General features: G+C 38.6%; 1 protein-coding gene across 1 annotated transcript in view; it reads right to left on the reverse strand.

Annotated features, from left to right (window-relative positions):
- Positions 1-8,380: 8,380 nt before the first annotated feature.
- SLC6A5 (solute carrier family 6 member 5) overlaps positions 8,381-20,266 on the reverse strand; it is a 60,312-nt gene continuing 48,426 nt past the window's right edge. The window contains exons 14-16 of the mRNA XM_054026164.1: positions 16,176-16,276; positions 10,982-11,149; positions 8,381-8,536 (exon numbers count right to left, since the gene is read on the reverse strand). Coding sequence (XP_053882139.1) covers positions 8,381-8,536; positions 10,982-11,149; positions 16,176-16,276 — 425 coding nt within the window. The remainder of the gene's footprint in view (positions 8,537-10,981; positions 11,150-16,175; positions 16,277-20,266) is intronic.

Here is a 20,266-nt window from a genome sequence, read left to right on the forward strand (position 1 = left end):
GAAAAGTTCTAAGCAATGTTGGGCTAGGTCATTATTGGGATGGGAAACCTCCAAGGAATACCTAGGTACTACAAGAAATGATGCAGGTGATTCTGTAGGTGGGATTCTAACCAGGATGAGTTCTAGGGACATGGGTAACTGTGCAGTTACACATATGGAAGTTCTTTGGTAGATAACATACTGGGGCATGAAATAGTAGCATGGAAGCATAATTTGTTCATTTGTGTAGGAATGAGATAGAGGTAGAGATAGGGATTAGAGAAAATGGCACGTCCTAGAGATCATTCTCACACTTCCTCTAACATTATATGATTGGCATCAAGTCTTCTCTCTTGAGTAGGTCAGAACTTCATAGTAATCTGGGTGGAAAAACTCAGGTCTGAATCAGGCAGAGCAGGGAATTGAACCTACGTCTTCCTCATCCCAGACTACTACCCAGACAGACAGACACACACACACACACACTATATATATAAATAAATAAAAAGCCCAGGTTTCAATCCCAGAAGACTGACTGAATTCCATTTTTGCAAAAACATTTGAAAGCAATTCCCTCCCCCCCCCAATAAAGAATAAAAACAAATTTCAAAACCTCCAAAGTTACTGCAAAATGGGACTGCCATCCCCCAGTCAGCTCTACTTTTCCCTAAGTCAGTTCTAAACTAACACCCCAGAATGGTTACAAGGAGCAATGTAAGTTGCTGAAGGGTGTGTGTTCAGATGAAATTTAGACATTTAAATCCTGAACATTTGTAGCAATGAACCATCTGACAGCACTTTTTGCAAGAGTAAGATGTTAACTCTGGCAGGCTAGCTAGTTTTCAGTTCACATTAATATTCTATTTACCAATAATTCCCCTTGTAGTTCCAACTGGATGCTGAATGCATCTTCACTAAATTGTTATGCAATGGAGCTGACTGTGTGTAACTGCTAGTCCTTTCTACCACAGAGTTTGTGGCATTTCAGAAGATTTGTGTTTCCTTTATACTACCTCAGAGGGCTTAAGGCAATTTGGGTTCTTTGGATGAAAGGTGCTTAAAAGTGCAAAGAATTATCAGTGTAAAAAATATTAAAATAGTTCATTATGATCACTGTTATCTGAAAAATGTGCTGGCAGTGTTGCCAGCTAAACTACATGCATGTAGCATCCAAGATAGAACACGAGCCCTCTTTCACTTGAGATCATAGAAAATCTGTTAGTTGCAGCAGTATGAGGATATATATGCTTTGCAAGCTGCAGCGACAAAAGTGAATCACCACCACAATCATATAAGCAAATATGACATGGCATCCAGTAGAGGGCACTGGTAAACCAAACACTTCGCTATAATTCATTGGAGGGCAAATATAGCTCTTAGCATATAGGTCCTGCGGTCTAACAGACATGATGGACCACAACAGCTTCATTATCACTTCAACAGGTTAAGAAACTCCACACTAAGATTTACATAATAGACCATAATGGATCAGTAAAAGCCCTTACAATCTAGATTACCAAGTAAACAAACAGTTTACTAAAATACTGTCCTATACAAAAATGTTTTCAAAAAGTCTAAATACATAGATTATATTCAAGATACTTGTAAGGCCTAAAATTAGACCTTACAGCTTTGTTTTAGTCCATGGGCATATACATGTACGTGGCACATGTGTGTCCCTGTGCATGTGGCATTGGCCTAGCCAGTCATCTTCATTCTCAGGAGCCAGAAAGCAGAGGAATTTCACAGATGAGAGACACCTGTACTCAGCACTCTGAGTTTATCGTTGGTGATTCACCTTGCAGTTATGTTATATTTTAACCTTGTTTTCAAGAGCAGATAGACTCCTAGGATCAGAAGGGCTGGTTTTGGTCTAAATTCTGGCCATGGGAACTTTAACAGGACCCCTGCTTACCAGATTGTACTGGTTCCCATTTAAATGTATGTGTCCACTGCAATTTCAATACAGGATGAGGACATCTTATGAAAATTTCTGTAATATACATAGCTTCAAAGATCACAAATAAATTCACCTAAAAATCCATGTAAACAAATCTAAAGTAGGGAACATTATGTCCGCTAAACTCAGAAAAGTTAATGCTGGAAGGGAATGGTTCCTAATGGTGAGGGCAGAAAACTAGCAGTCATCTACTTCCAAAACACTGATGTTCCATTATTGGGTCTAACATTGACTCATAACATGTGTCCTTGGGGAAAATCACAAACTATGTGCCTCAGTTTCCCCATCTGTAAAATGGAGATGATACTTGCCTGCCTCTCAGGAAGGTTGCAATGCTTCATGATAATGCAGAGCTGGGAGATGAAATGCATGTTATAAATAGAGTATCATTATACTATTTCATCATCCGTTCCAATTTTGTCTTTCCCACAACAGTGTAGTTTACAGATAGAACAAAGCATATAGTTTCTATCTTTTGGGAGCTGGTCCTGGGAATTGCTGAAAAACTCCCAAGCACTCAGGAATTCTCAGGATTGGGCCCTTGACATGTATCTCATTCACAACCTTAACATAATGCAAATGTATGTTTTGGTTTTATTTCATTAGCGTTTGTGTCTCAGTCTCATGCAACAGTATAGTGATTAGCTGTCTAATTGCAACTTTGTATTTGGGGATGGCTTGTCAAAAGCATTCTTTTTCCCCACGGTTAGTGAAAATGGTTGGATGGGTAGCATTTTAATAGCACAGTGCCGGTAAATGGGAGTCCATTACAGTATGTTTATTACTATATGTTTCTACCTTTACGTTGCAATTACCGGACTGGAAAAGCTCAGGTTTATATTTTAAAAGGAAAGACACAAATGGTGTAAAAAGCCAGCATGGAGCTTCCACTTCTATAACTAAACTCTACTCTCTCTTTTCCTCTCCATCTCTCAGTATCAATCTCTTTCCACCCTCCGGTTTTTGTGGTTCAAAAATCTTTGGCATGCTTAATTTGATGCAATAAAAGGATATAAACAAATCCAGTTCGTCCTTAGATGAGTAATTAATTATTCAACAAGCTACAGAGTCTTTTAATAGTTAAGAATCTAACCATTTAATTGATATTTGTTTCTGCAGCTGTGCAATATCTCTCTTTCCCAGGAGAGCTGTTTTCAGTTGCTGCTCAAGGTTTCTAACAATCAAATGGATCAATTCTCCAGATACCTTAAGGCAGTGTGTTAAGTAAGAATGATGTCTGTGGTGGACGGGGTTATTTTCAGTAGACATAACACTAACAATTTTTCTTTTAAACACTGGACATTTATTTAGTGTTTTTAGAACCCATACATTATAGGATAAATTCTAATTTATAACATCAGAATATAATAGGCAAATATATAATACAATAAATTGCATTTGTACACATAAATACAAAATCTGAGGTAGGGCCTCAAGAATAATGACTTTTTAAATGAATAATGTACAGCATATAATATGCGCTATATAAGATATATATGATGCATCCTTTGTAACATAATATATTTTCTCCATGTATAGCTAATGAAAAAATACAATAACCTGATTAGGGTACATATCTTTATCCATAGGCAGCAGTACCCCCATAGAATGCCTGTAAGTATATGACATTACGCAAGTAATTAAGAATTAACCTATGCAGTGATAGGTCCACAATAAAGTGCCAAAAAGACACAGGCACAGATCCTCAGCTGGTGTAAACTGTCACAACTCTATTGACTGCAATGGAGCTGTGACAACTTGTACCAGCTAAGGATCTGCCCCACAAAGTACACTACACACTATTGGTTACAGACTATAACATATTCTAGTCAACATTAATTATATTTCTAACAATGAAATACACCTATAAGGCAAATGGTTACCTGAAGATGTATTTAAAACATGACGGGCAAATCATAATGATGCAAGCCATAAGGTCCAGCCCAGCTCTCACATTTTAAATTAAACCCATCAAGAAAGCAATCTCTCTTTAGTTATAGGCTGCCTGAAGGTGACAAAGGCAGAAACCATAAATACCATAAATAGTTTTCTCCCTCTGAGTCTATGGCATGAGTCCCCTGGAATATTAAGCTCCAGCCATTTCACAAATACAGTACATTATTTACAGGAAGTTTAAGTACAAGCTCAGAAACAAGCATCTCATAAACCCACTAGACCTAGTGGCAGCTTTTAGGAAACCTAGCTAAAACACTTCCTAACCATGAGCATTGCATGCCAAAGCCATGCAGCCTGCAACTGAAAACATCAACGGTCCACAACAGTCTTTCTTAAATTGAGATTGCAAAATAGAGAAAGATGCAAAATAAAAGAAAAATCAATGTCTGTATGAAAAAGCAACCATTAAAACACAGCTAGCAAGAGATCATTACAAGCCAAATAACTGTGTGTATTCAAATAAAGGGTCAATGATAAAACAAATGAATTGGAAATAGCAAGAGGAAATCACAATAAATGGGAGGTGATGATGATCTTCGGTGCTGAGGCACATCTATACAATCAATGGAGCAGAACCTAACAAAAGGATAACTTGACCCAAATGAAACATTAATATAAAGACATTCCAAGTCTTTCAATTAAAGGTCATTTTGTTAAACCCTTCTTTTGGAATCAATGTGCTGCTGTGTCTAACTGAAACACAGATTTTGTACATTGCTTGCATTTTAAAAACACTAGGAAGACCCCAAAGAATTTGAAAATGGCAAAGATTTGCATTAAGTATAATTTTAATGCATATAATAGTGCATCTCAGCTTGTCCAGAAATTCAATCTCATTTTTAAAAAATTGCAATAGAGGCAAACCTCATCAGTTTTGATTTTTTTTTCCTTACAAGACTGATAGACCTGCATGTAAAGAGGTCACCTTTATGAAAATATGGCTTTTTCCCCTCTCTTTAAAATATTTTCTGATATTTAATCAGTTGCTGAAATACTTTCATGTTATAAAATGCCGTATGTGCAAACTTTACTAGACAATGATAAAGTGCTTTCCCCAACTGTAACATTACTTTTCATTTAAAGGGACACTTTTGGGTAATTTAATCTCAACTTTTAGTTTTGGTAAATAAATGTAAAGCTTTTTAAAAACATAACAGAAGTATTTCCACTTTTTTAGTTAAACTTTCCTCTGCAGTGTTTGCAAGCCAAACACTGGTACATGAAAACCAGAAAGTAAAACTGACTAGAAACAAAATGAAACTGACTAGTCTATTTTCAGTGTTTCAACTGAAAGGCTGATTCTATGCCACTTACTTCAGTGGGAGCAGGACCAAAGCCTGAGTGAAGTGGGAGAAAAAAAAAAGTACAACTACATCAATCATGAAAAATTATTATATTTTTCATATTCTCCCCCTTTTAGTAGCTTAACTAATGACACAGTTAGCTATGTTTTATTTGTATTTATTTATTTTACTGTTAACCTAACAGTGTCCCTTCAAATGATTCATCTTTACACTTTTAAAACAGGAAGTAAGCAAGTGATATCCTTACACTGTGGAAGTTACCAGTTGCAGTTTACAGAGTTAGTTAATCCCAGTTCAAACAAATGTGTCTTCTGAAAAACAAGCCAGCAAGTGAAAAGGACTCACAACTATTAGGCTAACTCGCCGTTTCCTAACAAACACGGCAACATTGATAGTATTTTTTTTAAAAAATCACAACAGCAGTAATTAGTATAAATTGGGTTGGGCTCCAAAAAATATCAAGCTCAGGTTTTAGCCAGTAAGGGTAAAAAAAGAGGCCAAGTATTATTCATCCTGGTGAAAACACACCATTCCCAATAGATGGCGCTGATTGATTTAGGCTCCCTTCTTCACCCGACTTGCTGGGAAGACAGCTGGTAATTCATTTAATGTGAGACAGTTTTCTTTTTTCCTCCAGCCAGAGAGGCTTGAAGGGGCTAATTTTCATCTTGTATTTATGAAATTTCATTATGCCAAGAATAGGGGTAGCTCTTCAAACATTGTTCACACAGGGAAATAAAACCAAGAACAAGTTAGAATAGCAACTCTCTATTGAATCAGCTGGCAAAGCCAAATCAAGTTGGTGCAGCTTTAAGGCAGAGATGCTTGTGGAAGGGTCACAATCCTAATGCTCTGTGCAATATGGAGACAAGTAAAGACACCAAACGGAAAAAAGCATAAAACAGATTTAGGGGCCAGTGCTTCAAACTCTATTCCCACTTCATTTAATGACAAATATTTGATTGTGCTTCATGTGCGCTGCCTGAGGATTGAATATCCCCGGCAGTGTCAATAACTGGCAACACTATTTGCCCCATAAAAGAGAAAGTTCAGCAAAATGATTTTTTTAATATCTATTTACAAAATAAATTATTTATTCTGCAAATGTTACATTAAGGTCTAGTTGTTTTTGTTTATTTTTGTTTTCTTCAACAGGATGAAAACATCACATCTACAGACACATTTTAACTGAAGATTTACCTGAGACCCTGTAATGTGAACACAAAAAAAGAACATGATATAAACAGTCCCCCGAAAGGAAATTACATTTAGATTGGCTACTACAATAGTGGGGAAAAAACCCAGGCTACACTACTCTAAACTCACCATATCTCTACACTGGTTGATAAGATATTTATAGGGACATAAAACATCACTAGTACACACTACATGAACACTGATCACTCTTAAAAAATCTCATATGTATGTATAGAATACAACAGCATAATAAAGGTTGCAGTTTTGCCAATTTACTGAAGACATATTTTTCTCCCTCTTTATAGTGCACTTTACAATAATTTGGGGTAATTTATATTCAGTTAATTAAAGGTACTCTTAAAAACTCTATTTACTCTGCCCATTAGGTAACAGAAATATTTAAGTCTAATACTCATATTGCCATACATATATTGGATTTCTAAAATGCAGTGATAGAGGATGTACTACTGCAATGCAGTGTTAAAACAACAATTAAACTATGCATTCTCTTCCCCATAATTTTGTCTATCCAGTCTTATCACTTTATTGTAGTTCATTGTTTTTAATGAAAAGGTTGACAATAAAAAAAATTAAGGAAAGCAAACTATGCACAGCTCAGATTGTTATAAGAGAATATTGTCTTGATGAATTTACATTCTCTCTCATTTATATATATATATATACACACACACACACACACACTATAGAGAGAGACAGAAATAGGGGTTCAGTTATTTCCCCTTTGGCTGAAAGAGAAGAATATAGCTACAGGTTATCTAAAGAAGTTTATAAGAGAACAAATAGGGGAATCACAAAGTTGAACAACACAGCTACATTCTAATAACTGTTGTCATGTGGAAACTAGAATACATCTACTACTGTAAGAATATAAAATTAGGCACAAATTATATGATGGCTTCTTTACGGGAGATTTTAAACAAAAGTGAAGATAGCAAAGAAAACACGTTCAGAATACTCGGATGAAGTGAATAAAACTGGGTTTGTACTTATGTGTGCAGTTTGCCAATGAACTTTAGATACTCAGTGTAACTGAGGCATTTTTAATGAAAAAGACATATCAAATTATTAATGGAAATGCATGAAATTAATTAAAATAGTGGTGCCCATCTGCCTCATTATGGCGCTATTTCAAACCAGCTTTCAGACTCAAATACAGTTTTAGTCTTGATCTCAAATATATTTTACATGTGCTTTTATTTTTCTCCTCAAAAGTGTTGAATGGCTCATTAAGCTCTTCCTGTTTTGATGTTATGTATCAGATACCAGTGCATGGGGTATATAGGTTAACTCCTTGATTGAGTGAGAAAGCCTTGAAATAAGTTTCGGTATAATCAGTACTTATTTAATAGAGGGATTGTTTGCAGACTCTGCAGGCCACATTCTGCTATCAGTGTCAATGTAGAGTGACTCCATCAGGGCCAGTGGAGTCACTCTGGATTTACATCAATATTACAGAGGTCAGATTGTGGCCAAATGGGCCACATTATCCACTCAATCCCTCCCACGCCATCCCAATGGTCAAACTCTCCTTTCAGTTACACTGGTAAGGAATTTTCAATCCCATGTCAAAAGGATTGCAACAGAGCAGAATTGGCCCTAAATGGGCAGAAACCATTTCCCTGTCTAAATGGTTAAACTCAACAATCATTCCTGTTGGGTTGTGCATGGCCATATTAAAAAAAAAAAAAAAAAAAAGGGAGGTTTGACCAGTTGCACGATGTCATGTTACTATTTCACAGTGGAAATAATAGGTAATGGGCACCACTTAAAAACAACACACACACAGAAAAGACCCAGTACTTAAAGTGGCCGTCTAGTTCTTCACTACAGCATGCAACAAGAAGTCCTACTTTCTAAGCAACCACTTTTAGCAACTGTGAAAAAGAACAAAGGAGACCATGGGAAACTAATAAAAGAAAAATTAAAAAGGCTGTACACATTATTACCACCAATATAGGAATTACTAGCATTGGGTTCCCAATTCTAAATCTTTCACTGGCAGTTTAAGTCCAAGGGAGGAAGTTCCCAGTGGATCAATCATATTCTTGTAATGTTCACCGCGGTGTTTAGCCAAAAACGGGCCCCAGTCAGGCTGTGGAGAGCAGACCAGCTTGAGCCTCTGCACAGTGTCGGAGAGAAAAAAAAAATCTCTTAAAATTATACAGCAGAATTACAATTTAGTGGAGGAAACTAGGTTAGGTTGATCTGAAATTATTGACAATCTCCTGCAAGGGGATATTAAAATGCTCTGCTGCTCAGTGTTTGTTTTGTACAAGTTTGCAAGATTAATAGATGATAAAATGCTCAGATTTTAATTATATATTCTCCCCCCATACCATACGAAGGGAACTCATAACCACTGCCACAGATTGCTAAACTCACTCACTAAAGGACATGTGCTCAATTACTTAGCCCAATCGGCTAAGCAGTGGGTAGCTGCATCAATATAATTGGATTTTTGTTTAGCATATTTCCCAAAAGTATACAAATGACCAAAAAATAATACATTGCTATGAGTGAGCAAAGATTTTAATTAGCTGGTGACAAAATATATCATTTCTATCTGTGGCCAAAAAAAAAAAAAAGGTAGCAGATTAACCTGGCAAAATTACCAACAATGAATATCTTGTTAATCTTTCCACTGATCTCTTTATTGAAGATATAATTTGGTTGGAGCATTTATATATAAAAAGGAAAGAAAACATATTTCTGATGGTTTAAGAGGGAACAATTATATGTTTATTACCTATTAAAATGAATCAAGTCTCTATATCAGTTACTTTAATCTCTGCTTAATTACCAGTTTGCAACCTTTACCTCCCAAATCAGTCATAATAAATTTATGCAGCAGACTCAATGGTTCAGGAAATACTGCGCTAAAGCTGAAATAACTGCAGCTAAACCTTTCCTCCTTTCATGCAGGATATGACTTTTTGCATTTCCTTGGGTGCACTGGTTAAAGGGTACTAGGAAGCATGCCCTGCTCTCTGAGGCAATAAATAATCCCAGTGCCAAATGGATAAATTAGGAAGCCAGAAGCAGAGTACTATTTCTCAGTGATGGAAACTGGGTCATGGCCTTTTAAAAAGGGAACAGTTTGTGTATTGCTATTTTCCAACTTAGGCCCACAGCTCTGATACTAGATCAGAGTTGGACAAAGGCAAGCAAGAGTAAATTTAACTTCTCCTTGCTTCACTTGTTGTGTGCTATGTTCTTTTTATAGCCCGATGCACTCCAGTGCCCTCTGCAGTCTGACAAGCCATAGATGCATTCTATAGCCCGATGGGTTTTCCAGCACTGAACATCAAGCACCTTGGTTCTGTACAAAACAGGGGAAGATGCGGTCCTTGCCCTGTGTCCCAGTCTGACACATGGAGGGACCCAGAGGACATTTCTATTTTTTTCTCCTTTCCACAGCCTCTCTCTCTCTGGGTTTTGCAGAGGTGAGTTGCACAGAGGGCTTTGGAAGGAGGAGAGTGTGGGTGCCTGTTGCATTAGAATAAGGAGGAAGAATAGTGCAATGGGGGTAGTATGGAAGAAAGCATGAAGAGAAGAGGGAGAAGCGACATGCAAAGAAGGGAGTAGTATGAAATGAATGCAGGTACATAGGCCAGGGCAGAGTGAGCATCAAGGGTGAGGATGAGAGCACTGAACTGATTCAAATGGTGGGAGAAAGCCAGTGAAGGGGTGATACGGTCCAAGTAGTTAGCATGGGAGATGGTTTTAGCCATATCGTTGTGAAAGGATCAGAGGGGAGTAAGATGGGAAATTGAAATGCAAGTGAAGGGGAGGTTGTGGAAGCCAAGATAGGAGGCAGCCAGGGAATGGCCAAACATATTAACCAGAGTTGCTATAGGGAATTTTTAAGAGAAAGAGAATCAGCAGCACCCTGAATTGTAGGAGGGAGGAATAAAAAAAAACCCCAAAACACAGCAGTCATAAGTCTGTGTGACAGGGAGGGTTAGGGTGTTTTCAATGCAATGAAGAAGCAAAGAGGTTTGAGTGGAAAGATAAAGAGTTCATTTTCACCATTTGTAGCTTGAGCTGCGAGCAGGACATTCAGGGGGATATGTCCAGATGATACCTAGTGTCTGATGTCTTCTAAGGACTGATGCTTCCTGTTGCATGATTCTCTATAGAGCGGTCTAACCTGATGCCTTCTAGTGTCTGAAACTTTCTAGGGCCTGAAACTCATTATGGCTCCATAGTACCTGCTGCTTTCTAGTTCTATTCTGCTTCCACAAGAGACAGATCGGAGTCAAAAAGCAGAAAGAGCAGCAAGTAAGTCATCTGCAACTGGCACTGTTTTGGGACCTAATCCTGAGAGGGTCTGAGCTCCTTCAATCTCACAGGATCAAGCCTATAGTGATTTAGTTGCATTTTATTGAGGAATAGAGGAGCAGTAGGTGAGCATTTCAACCAACTGAGCACCTGCACTTTGTACTGCAATAAAATAAGTTTTCTAATAAACAGTCAACAATTCCCAACACCTGAATCAGTGTAAATTACAGAAAATAATCTTCTGTGACTATATTTTTAATAGGGTGGGATGTTCAAGAATTACCTCAATAAATTTGCCAGGGGCTAGGTGCATTTTTATCACAAACATAATAGGGATCCAAATAACAGAGCAGGCCAGCATCAGCCACCCAAGGACCATCGACCAGCCTGGATAATGGTAAGCTCCATAGGTCATTGGTTCCCATTGGTAAAAACTGAAGCAAAGAATAAACTGAAAACAAAGAACATACATTTTAATAAGCAACACATACACACACAGTCTGATTTACATGCACACTTTCAGTAAACATGAGTATAATCAGAGATGTTCGCACACACTATATATATCTAGAGAGAGAGAGAAACTATGTGATAATCAATAATGCTTCTGGAAGTTTAGGGCCACATTCTGATCTCAGTTTCACCAGTGTAAAGCCAGCATAATTCCATTGAAATCAATGGATTTACTTTAGGTTTACACTGTCAGAATTAAGATTAGAATCTTGTCCCTAGGGTAATAAGCTTTATTACACCGTCTATTGGCAGTGTTTCCTAATATAATTATGTTAAGTTACTCCATTTCACTTACTGTATAAATAGCAATGCATCTGCTTACATTTGTGCATAATTCAGTAACTTTTGTGAACTGCCTATGTGCACAATAATTGCACACAGAAGATTTATAGCAATATAGCTATGTGAAGACACATAAAAATGGTCAGTTTTATTTTTGGAGACATGAAGTAATTTAAACTCTAATCTTAAGACATTCAAATACATCAAATATTAGTATTACAGAAGACCACACTAGGAAGAGATACTGCTTTGTTTTCTGTGCTCTTTTCCTATTGCATAATGATTGTATCATGTCTGATCACTATAAAATCATTTACTACTATAAATTTATCTCTAGACGTTATATTTTCCCATTCTTGTAGTTCAGTCGAAACATATGGGCTTGAGCTGGCCTCATGGTTTGCTTCCAATGTGTGGTAAGAGACCATAGGGGAGACCAAGATTCAATTCTTGGTCCTAGTCCTTGACTGCTGTCAGTTCTTAAGTGTTGGTTTAGCTCAACAGTAAACCAGAAATGTTATAGTCACAGGTTCTCTCATTCCAGTGCCAATGCTTACCAGATGTAAAGAAAATACAACACTATGGCCAAATTCAAAATTCAGGTCCCAGGCTACACAAGCACATGGATCCCCTATTTTGACTATAGCAAATTGAAAACATTGCTTTACTGATTTTAAAATTCAGAGTCTTTGTGTAATTTTTTAATCAAATGCAGATCTAAAATTATAGTAAAGAATAAAAGGGAATTAGTAATATTATCATCCACATTTTTGGTATGGAGTTATAAAACTAAAAAATATAATTGTCTTATATATTCCTATTAAAAAATGAACACCATACAAGATAATCTTGACAGCAGCAGAAAAATTATATGGCTTTTTCTCCCAAAAATATCAACTTAAGTTTCATTGGAGATATCACAACCAAACCACTAGCATATAGTGCCACTTACTGGCACTGTGAAGCATTGCTTTTAATAACTAAGTAGATAATGTTTTGCTCCAGTGTTAGAAAGAAAAAGAAACAAAGTCTACTCTCAGTTTATGGTGCTCTGTATGGTGTTTGTGCAATTCAGAAACTGTTCACTAGAACTGAATTTGTTTGGCACAATGACATAGTTTCAAGTAGAACAGAGCATTTGTTATTGGTCCTGCTAAGTGCCAAGAGACTAGGTAAGAAATAGTTATGCCCCCACTATCACTCCTGGAGAAAGATGTGTGTACTCCCACTACCACCACAGTAGAATTGGATCACACACTGAGGCCCCAAATGAGTAATTCACTTAACTAAGTGCTTAACTTTAAGCACATGCTTAAGTCCATCCCTATTCAGCATTGCATTGGGTGGGTGATTATGGAGGTATTTTAAAAATTGAAATAAATAAAGCACTTAAATATGTGCTTAGCTTTTACATATTTAATATCTATTTATATATAACCATAGAACTGGAAGGGACCTCGAGAGGTCATCTAGTCTAGCCCCATGCACTCAAGGCAGGATTAAGTATTATCTAGACCAGGGGTCGGCAACGTTCGGCACGCAGCTCGCCAGGGTAAGCACCCTGGCGGGCCGGGCCAGTTTTATTTACCTGCTGACGCAGCAGGTTCGGCCAATCGCGGCCCCCACTGGCCACGGTTCGCCATCCCGGGCCAATGGGGGCGGCAAGAAGCGGCACAGGCGAGTGATGTGCTGGCCGCGGATTCTCGCCTCCCCCATTGGCCCGGGACGGTGAACCGCGGCCAGTGGGGGCCGCGATCGGCCGAACCTGCAGCGTCAGCAGGTAAATAAAACTGGCCCGGCCCTCCAGGGTGCTTACCCTGGTGAGCCGCGTGCCGAACGTTGCCAACCCCTGATCTAGACCATCCCTGACAGGTGTTTATCATTGGGGATTTTTAAGAGTGGGTTGGACAGAGATTCCACAACATCCCTAGGCAATTTATTCCAATGCTTAACCACTCTGACAGTTAGGAATTTTTTCCTCACGTCCAACCTAAACCGCCCTTGCTGCAATTTAAGCCCATTGCTTCTTGTCCTATCCTCAGAGGTTAAGAACAACAATTTTTCTCCCTCCTCCTTATAACAACCTTTTATGTACTTGAAAACTGTTATCATGTCCCCTCTCAGTCTTCTCTTCTCCAGACTAAACAAACCCAATTTTTTCAATCTTCACTCATAGATCATGTTTTCTAGAACTTTAATCATTTTTGTTGCTCTTCTCTGGACTTTCTCCAATTTGTCCATATCTTTCCTGAAATGTGGCTCCCAGAACTGGACGCAATACTCCAGTTGAGGCCTAATCAGCACGGAGTAGAGCGGAAGAATTACTTCTCGTGTCTTGCTTACAATACTCCCGCTCATACATCCCAGAATGATGTTTGCATTTTTTGCAACCGTGTTACACTGTTGACTCATATTTAGCTTGTGATCCACTATGACCCCCAGATCCTTTTCCGCAGTACTTCTTCCTAGGCAGTCATTTCCCATTTTGTATGTGTGCAACTAACTGTTCCTTCCTAAGTGGAGTACTTTGCATTTGTCCTTATTGAATTTCATCCTATTTACTTCAGACCATTTCTCCAGTTTGTCCAGATCATTTCAAATGCTAATGGGAAGGGAGTAGGTTTAGCAGATAAAATAAAAAAAGAACAAGTTAAAAATCACTTAGAAAAGTTAGATGCCTGCAAGTCACCAGGGCCTGATGAAATGCATCCTAGAATACTCAAGGAGCTAATAGAGGAGGTATCTGAGCCTCTAGCTATTATCTTTGGAAAATCATGGGAGACGGGAGAGATTCCAGAAGACTGGAAAAGGGCAAATATAGTGCCCATCTATAAAAAGGGAAATAAAAACAACCCAGGAAACTACAGACCTGTTAGTTTAACTTCTGTGCCAGGGAAGATAATGGAGCAAGTCATTAAGGAAATCATCTGCAAACACTTGGAAGGTGGTAAGGTGATAGGGAACAGCCAGCATGGATTTGTGAAGAACAAATCGTGTCAAACCAATCTGATAGCTTTCTTTGATAGGATAATGAGCCTTGTGCATAAGGGTGAAGCTGTGGATGTGGTATACCTAGACTTTAGTAAGGCATTTGATACAGTCTCGCATGATATTCTTATCGATAAACTAGGCAAATACAATTTAGATGGGGCTACTATAAGGTGGGTGCATAACTGGCTGGATAACCATACTTAGAGAGTTGTTATTAATGGTTCCCAATCCTGCTGGAAAGGCATAACGAGTGGGGTACTGCAGGGGTCTGTTTTGGGACCGGCGCTGTTCAATATCTTCATCAACGACTTAGATATTGGCATAGAAAGTATGCTTATTAAGTTTGTGGATGATACCAAACTGGGAGGGATTGCAACTGCTTTGTAGGACAGGGTCATAATTCAAAATGATCTGGACAAATTGGAGAAATGGTCTGAGGTAAACAGGATGAAGTTTAACAAAGACAAATGCAAAGTGCTCCACTTAGGAAGGAAAAATCAGTTTCACACATACAGAATGGGAAGAGACGGTCTAGGAAGGAGTACGGCAGAAAAGAGCAACAAGAATGATTAAAGGTCTTGAGAACATGACCTATGAAGGAAGGCTGAAAGAATTGGGTTTGTTTAGTTTGGAAAAGAGAAGACTGAGAGGGGACATGATAGCAGTTTTCAGGTATTTAAAAGGGTGTCATAAGGAGGAGGGAGAAAACTTGTTCATCTTAGCCTCTAAGGATAGAACCAGAAGCAATGGGTTTAAACTGCAGCAAGGAAGGTCTAGGTTGGACATTAGGAAAAAGTTTCTGTCAGGGTGGTTAAACACTGAAATAAATTGCCTAGGGAGGTTGTGGAATCTCCATCTCTGGAGATATTTAAGAGTAGGTTAGATAAATGTCTATCAGGGATGGTCTAGACAGTATTTGGTCCTGCCATGTGAGCAGGGGACTGGACTCGATGACCTCTCGAGGTCCCTTCCAGTCCTTGAATCTATGAAATTTTAATACTATCCCCCAAATCACTTGCAACCCCTCCCAGCTTGGTATCGTCTGCAAACTATATAAGTATACTCTCTATGCCATTATCTAAATCATTGATGAAGATATTGAACAGAACTGGACCCAGAACCGATCCCTGCGGGACCCTACTCGTTATATCCTTCCAGCATGACTGTGAACCCCTGATAACTACTCTCTGGGAACAATTTTCCAACCAGTTATGCACTTATAGTAGCTCCATCTAGGTTGTATTTCCCTTGTTTGTTTATGAGAAGGTCATGCAAGACGGTATCAAAAGCCTTACTACAGTTTATTTCCATGGGTATTATGCATGTGCTTAAGTGCTTTGCTGAATCTGGATTTACAGGATCAGCTTGAGTTCTAACACACCCAAAATTCCTCTAGAAGTCGATGGGTGAGAACACTGTAGAATCATATATATAAATATACATGCATATAGGTATATGTAGGTATGTGTGCACACACACACACACACACATATATATATACACACACACATACATACACACATGTATACACATATACACATACATATGTATACATGTGTACATGTGCACACATGATTGATAGGTATATATTTTTGAGCTATAATTATGGTCTTTGGGAAAGAGCATGTTTTATAAAAAAAACAAACAAAATCTGATTGAACAGGAGACATTCAGAAAATTCTTTGCCTTACAGTTAAAATAGTCGGGGTCACAAACGCCCAACAGACTCTCCAGAATTTACTTGGCTGGAATCCAATCATCATCTCTATATCTTCACAAAATCTTTGCAAGCCTGTAAATAACAAATGCAAATACAGTTAGGGGTGAGAGACTGGCTGCAGTCTGCAAAACTCTTGTGATCTCCCTTGTGTCTAATTATGGTAACAAACTCTCTGACTTGTCAATTCAAAATTTCAATAGATGTTCTAACCATACAGTATGATGGGAGAATATTGTGTAGAACACAATTCTAATAAGTTATTTACTCCCTAAAAATTACAGCAAATTGAAATTGTACATACAGATTAAGTATACCGTATGTAATGACTCACAAAATCCCTTTTGTTGGCCAGCTGCAACTCTATGATGTTGTCTGAAATTTCTATATTTATTTGTCCTTCCCCGCCCCCCCCCCCCCCACACACACACACACACTTGAGGATAACCTTTGTTAATTGACTCATCCATCACCTGACAACTGAAAAAATAATAAACTTAATTTACTTCATGATCTCAAACACTCTGCATACAGAGGGCCTGATTCAGATCTCATGTTGTGCTTGTGAGGCAGACCGGCCTGTATATAAAAAGTGAAAGCCAAAATTGTGACTTTTTTTGGAGGCAAAGATTTTTGCCCTGACCAAGTTCAAGTGTAACCTTTCATCCAAATATAGTGTGTTTAAAAAGCTATTCAAAGTTGAGCCACTGAATACCAAAATATAAGAACAACAAGGAGTCCGGCGGCACCTTAAAGACTAACAGATTTAATCTGTTAGTCTTTAAGGTGCCGCCGGACTCCTTGTTGTTTTTGTGGATACAGACTAACAGGCTACCCCCCGATACTTGACAAAATATAAGAGAGAAATTTATAAGCATCTGTCTGAAAACAGGAACTGTTCCTCTATGTGCATGACTGAGTGAATAGATGATTGATGCTTTCCTTTGATTTCAATTTCAACTTTTTGCTAGTTTTGCATTTTTTAATTATATTTGAGTTGGGACTTTTGTAAGATGGTTGAGGTGATGTCAGTGGATTGCCCCTTTACCTCAAATGTCTTGAAATATCAACACAGACCCATTAATTGTCTGATGAATATGATTTAGTATTAACCCACTACATTTTAATTTGATTTGTTTAGACTGGAAATCTTCATGGTTCAGGTGTTTCTTCTGCAGAAGTCAGAGTTCAGAACTAAGAAGTGCCAGGATAGATAATAGAGATAATTCTGTGATGCCCCTAGCAGTCCACAGAACTGGCCATATAGTCCTCCCATAACTGGCACTCAAACAAAGATTCTATTAATTTTTGGAGGCAAACTGACTATATATTGATCATTTATTTCAATAAGCAACATGGGTTCCAGAACCTTTGAGGGCCGGAGATGGATACCAGCCAGTCAAGGTAAAGGTTGACCAAATCTCCATAAATCTATACTCACACACTGGTGTTAATATATTGTCTTCAATGTAATTAGTATTGATTTACACTGTGGAAAGCGAGATCAGAATCAGACTGACTACATTAAAACCATAAGGCATATCCTCAGCTAGTGTAAATTGTCATCACTCCATTGATCTGAAGTAAATGACGATCTGCATCGTAAGGCAGCCACTTCTCCTCATTTGTTACACCAGTTCTCTATATGCAGTAAAGTGCTTTCTGTCTAATTTGTATTGAGCAAGATCCTCTACTGTGGTAAATTGGCATAATTCCCATTTCCCGGCTTCTGCTCAGGGGTGCTAACCCAATTTACACCAGCTGAGGATCTGGCACTCATTGACTTGTCACTACCATTCGGCACACCTGTTTACCACTAAGTAGATTGCCTGTGCTCAGTAACAGATGTTTTCTAATGGAAACCCACATCTCATTAGAACATTGCCACATCTGTTAATTATTCATCCAAAAGGAACAAAAAAAAAAAACACCCCACCGCAAAACAGAATTAAATGTGCCATTTTTTGTCCTTCTCTGAGAGTGTCAGGAAGTGAGAAATTTTGAGCCCAAAGCTGAATTTTCTGCTATGATGTGTATTTGTGTATGATGTGTATTATGTGCCTCTCCCATTTAAATTATATAAGCTTAACATGCCTCCTTACTTGTACTTCTACAGCAGTTAATACAATTTGCATGATGTGGAGAGGGGGATGGAGTCTAAAATGGTAGAGGGAAAAAAAGGAGTAAGATTACAAGAAAAAGCAACATCGCTGGCTGTTCACTCCTGTTGCCCTTATATAACCAGCCATGTGAATGTGTTGAATGCATGGGTAGATGATGCCCATGCTTTAATGGCCTGATCCAATTTCCTTTGAAATCAATGGAAGATGTTTCTATTGACATCAACTGGAGTTGACTCAAGGTGTCCTGCTCTTAGAAACTTGTGCAAAGGGATAGTCCAGGCCTTAACATTTCCACAGCACATGAGAAGTAGTAGTTTGGTGTACAGTAACTTCTGATTCCCGCTGCAAAAAAGGTACCAATCCAGATAGTGCTAAGAAGTTCCTCACAAAGCAATGCAGGTGATCATAATTACTGCTTGGATCAGACAGAAGGAGCAGAAATATGAGCAGAGTAAGGTGGCTTGGGGAAGTAATACCAGACGAGACCAGGGCTTGTGTCATGCCATTATGCTCCAGAATGCCTTTCCAATCCTTTTTTTTTTAGGGGGGAGGGAGGAGGAGAGCCAGAACATCTGGTACCCCTGGTACTCTCTCTTATGAATGATCATAATGTAGGTGCCTTTGGCACTTCTTCTTATAGGACATGAGCATTAGATATGAAAAGAGATAAAACCCCATTCATGGTAACATATAAGGGGGAGGAATGAAGTAGAAGAGAAAAAATGGTATTGAAGAAAAGTTATATTTAGAGATGGACACAAATTTACAAAGGATGAAAGTATAGAAAGTTTGTCTGATTTCCCTTGGACTATGAAAGCAAGAAAAAAAATGAGCTTTCTCCGTTCCTGATGGTTAATGCCCCCCTCTCACATGACCACTTCTGTTCTTCATTTCATTTCTACGGTTATTAAGAGCAATTTTAGTTCACCATTTCAGTGTGACTTTTCCAGTGCTTCTCTTACAGAACTGCAAAACCACAAAGTAGGTAAATAATCTTACTTTCATAGTAGCCACAGGGACTATTCACTTGCTTATATATCTTGCTGAACAGGCGCCTTAAACAGGGCCGGCTCCAGGCATCAGCTTAACAAGCAGGTGCTTGGGGCGGCCAAGAGAGAGGGGCAGCACCTGCGGCAATTCGGGGGCGGCAGGTCCCTCACTCCCTCTAGGAGTAAAGGACCTGCCGCTGAACTGCCGCCGCCGATCGCGGCTTTTTTTTTTTTTTTTTTTTTTTGTGGGGTGGCAGAAATGCTGGAGCTGGCCCTGGCCTTAAGTGGGAGTTGTACTCATGTAACAGTGTATTTGGCCCTCATTGTTTTATATTAATATCTAGTTGCAAGTCTAGTAGAGCTGAATGAACAATTTGCAGCAAGCAATTCAGATATTCATTTTAGCCCCTTTCTCTTGTCAAAACTGCCTGTGACCCCAACACATGTGTTTGAAGCCCTTCGATAAAACTTACTTCAGCCTCTTGATCGCTCAGAAACCCACTGCTGCAAATATTGCTTCAAGCATTCGATACCAGCAATTCAGAAGTCAAGCACAGTACAGTGGACACACAAGTCACATAGTATGTTTCTCTTCCTTAATCAGATGATCATATATATTAGTATCAAGTGTCCCATGAGAAAAGGAAGGATATTCTAAGGAACTGGGCACTGGACTGGGACTCAGGAGACAAGGGTTCAGTTCCCAGCTCAACCACACACTTCTTGTGTGATGTTGGGCAAGTCACAACCTACTCCATGTCTCAGTTCCCCATCCCTAAAATGTGGCGATTTCCCTACACCCAGGAGCGTTGTAAGGAAAAAATCCATTAATGAGTATGAGATGCTCAGATACTAGGATGAGGAGGGCCATATAAATATCTAGATGCAGATAGAAATGTCCACAATTACAAATCAAAATTTACTTTCTACAAATATCCCGAGGGAGTTGTGTT

The sequence above is a fragment of the Malaclemys terrapin genome, chromosome 4 (assembly GCF_027887155.1).
Source record: "Malaclemys terrapin pileata isolate rMalTer1 chromosome 4, rMalTer1.hap1, whole genome shotgun sequence".
Lineage (NCBI taxonomy): Eukaryota > Metazoa > Chordata > Testudines > Emydidae > Malaclemys > Malaclemys terrapin.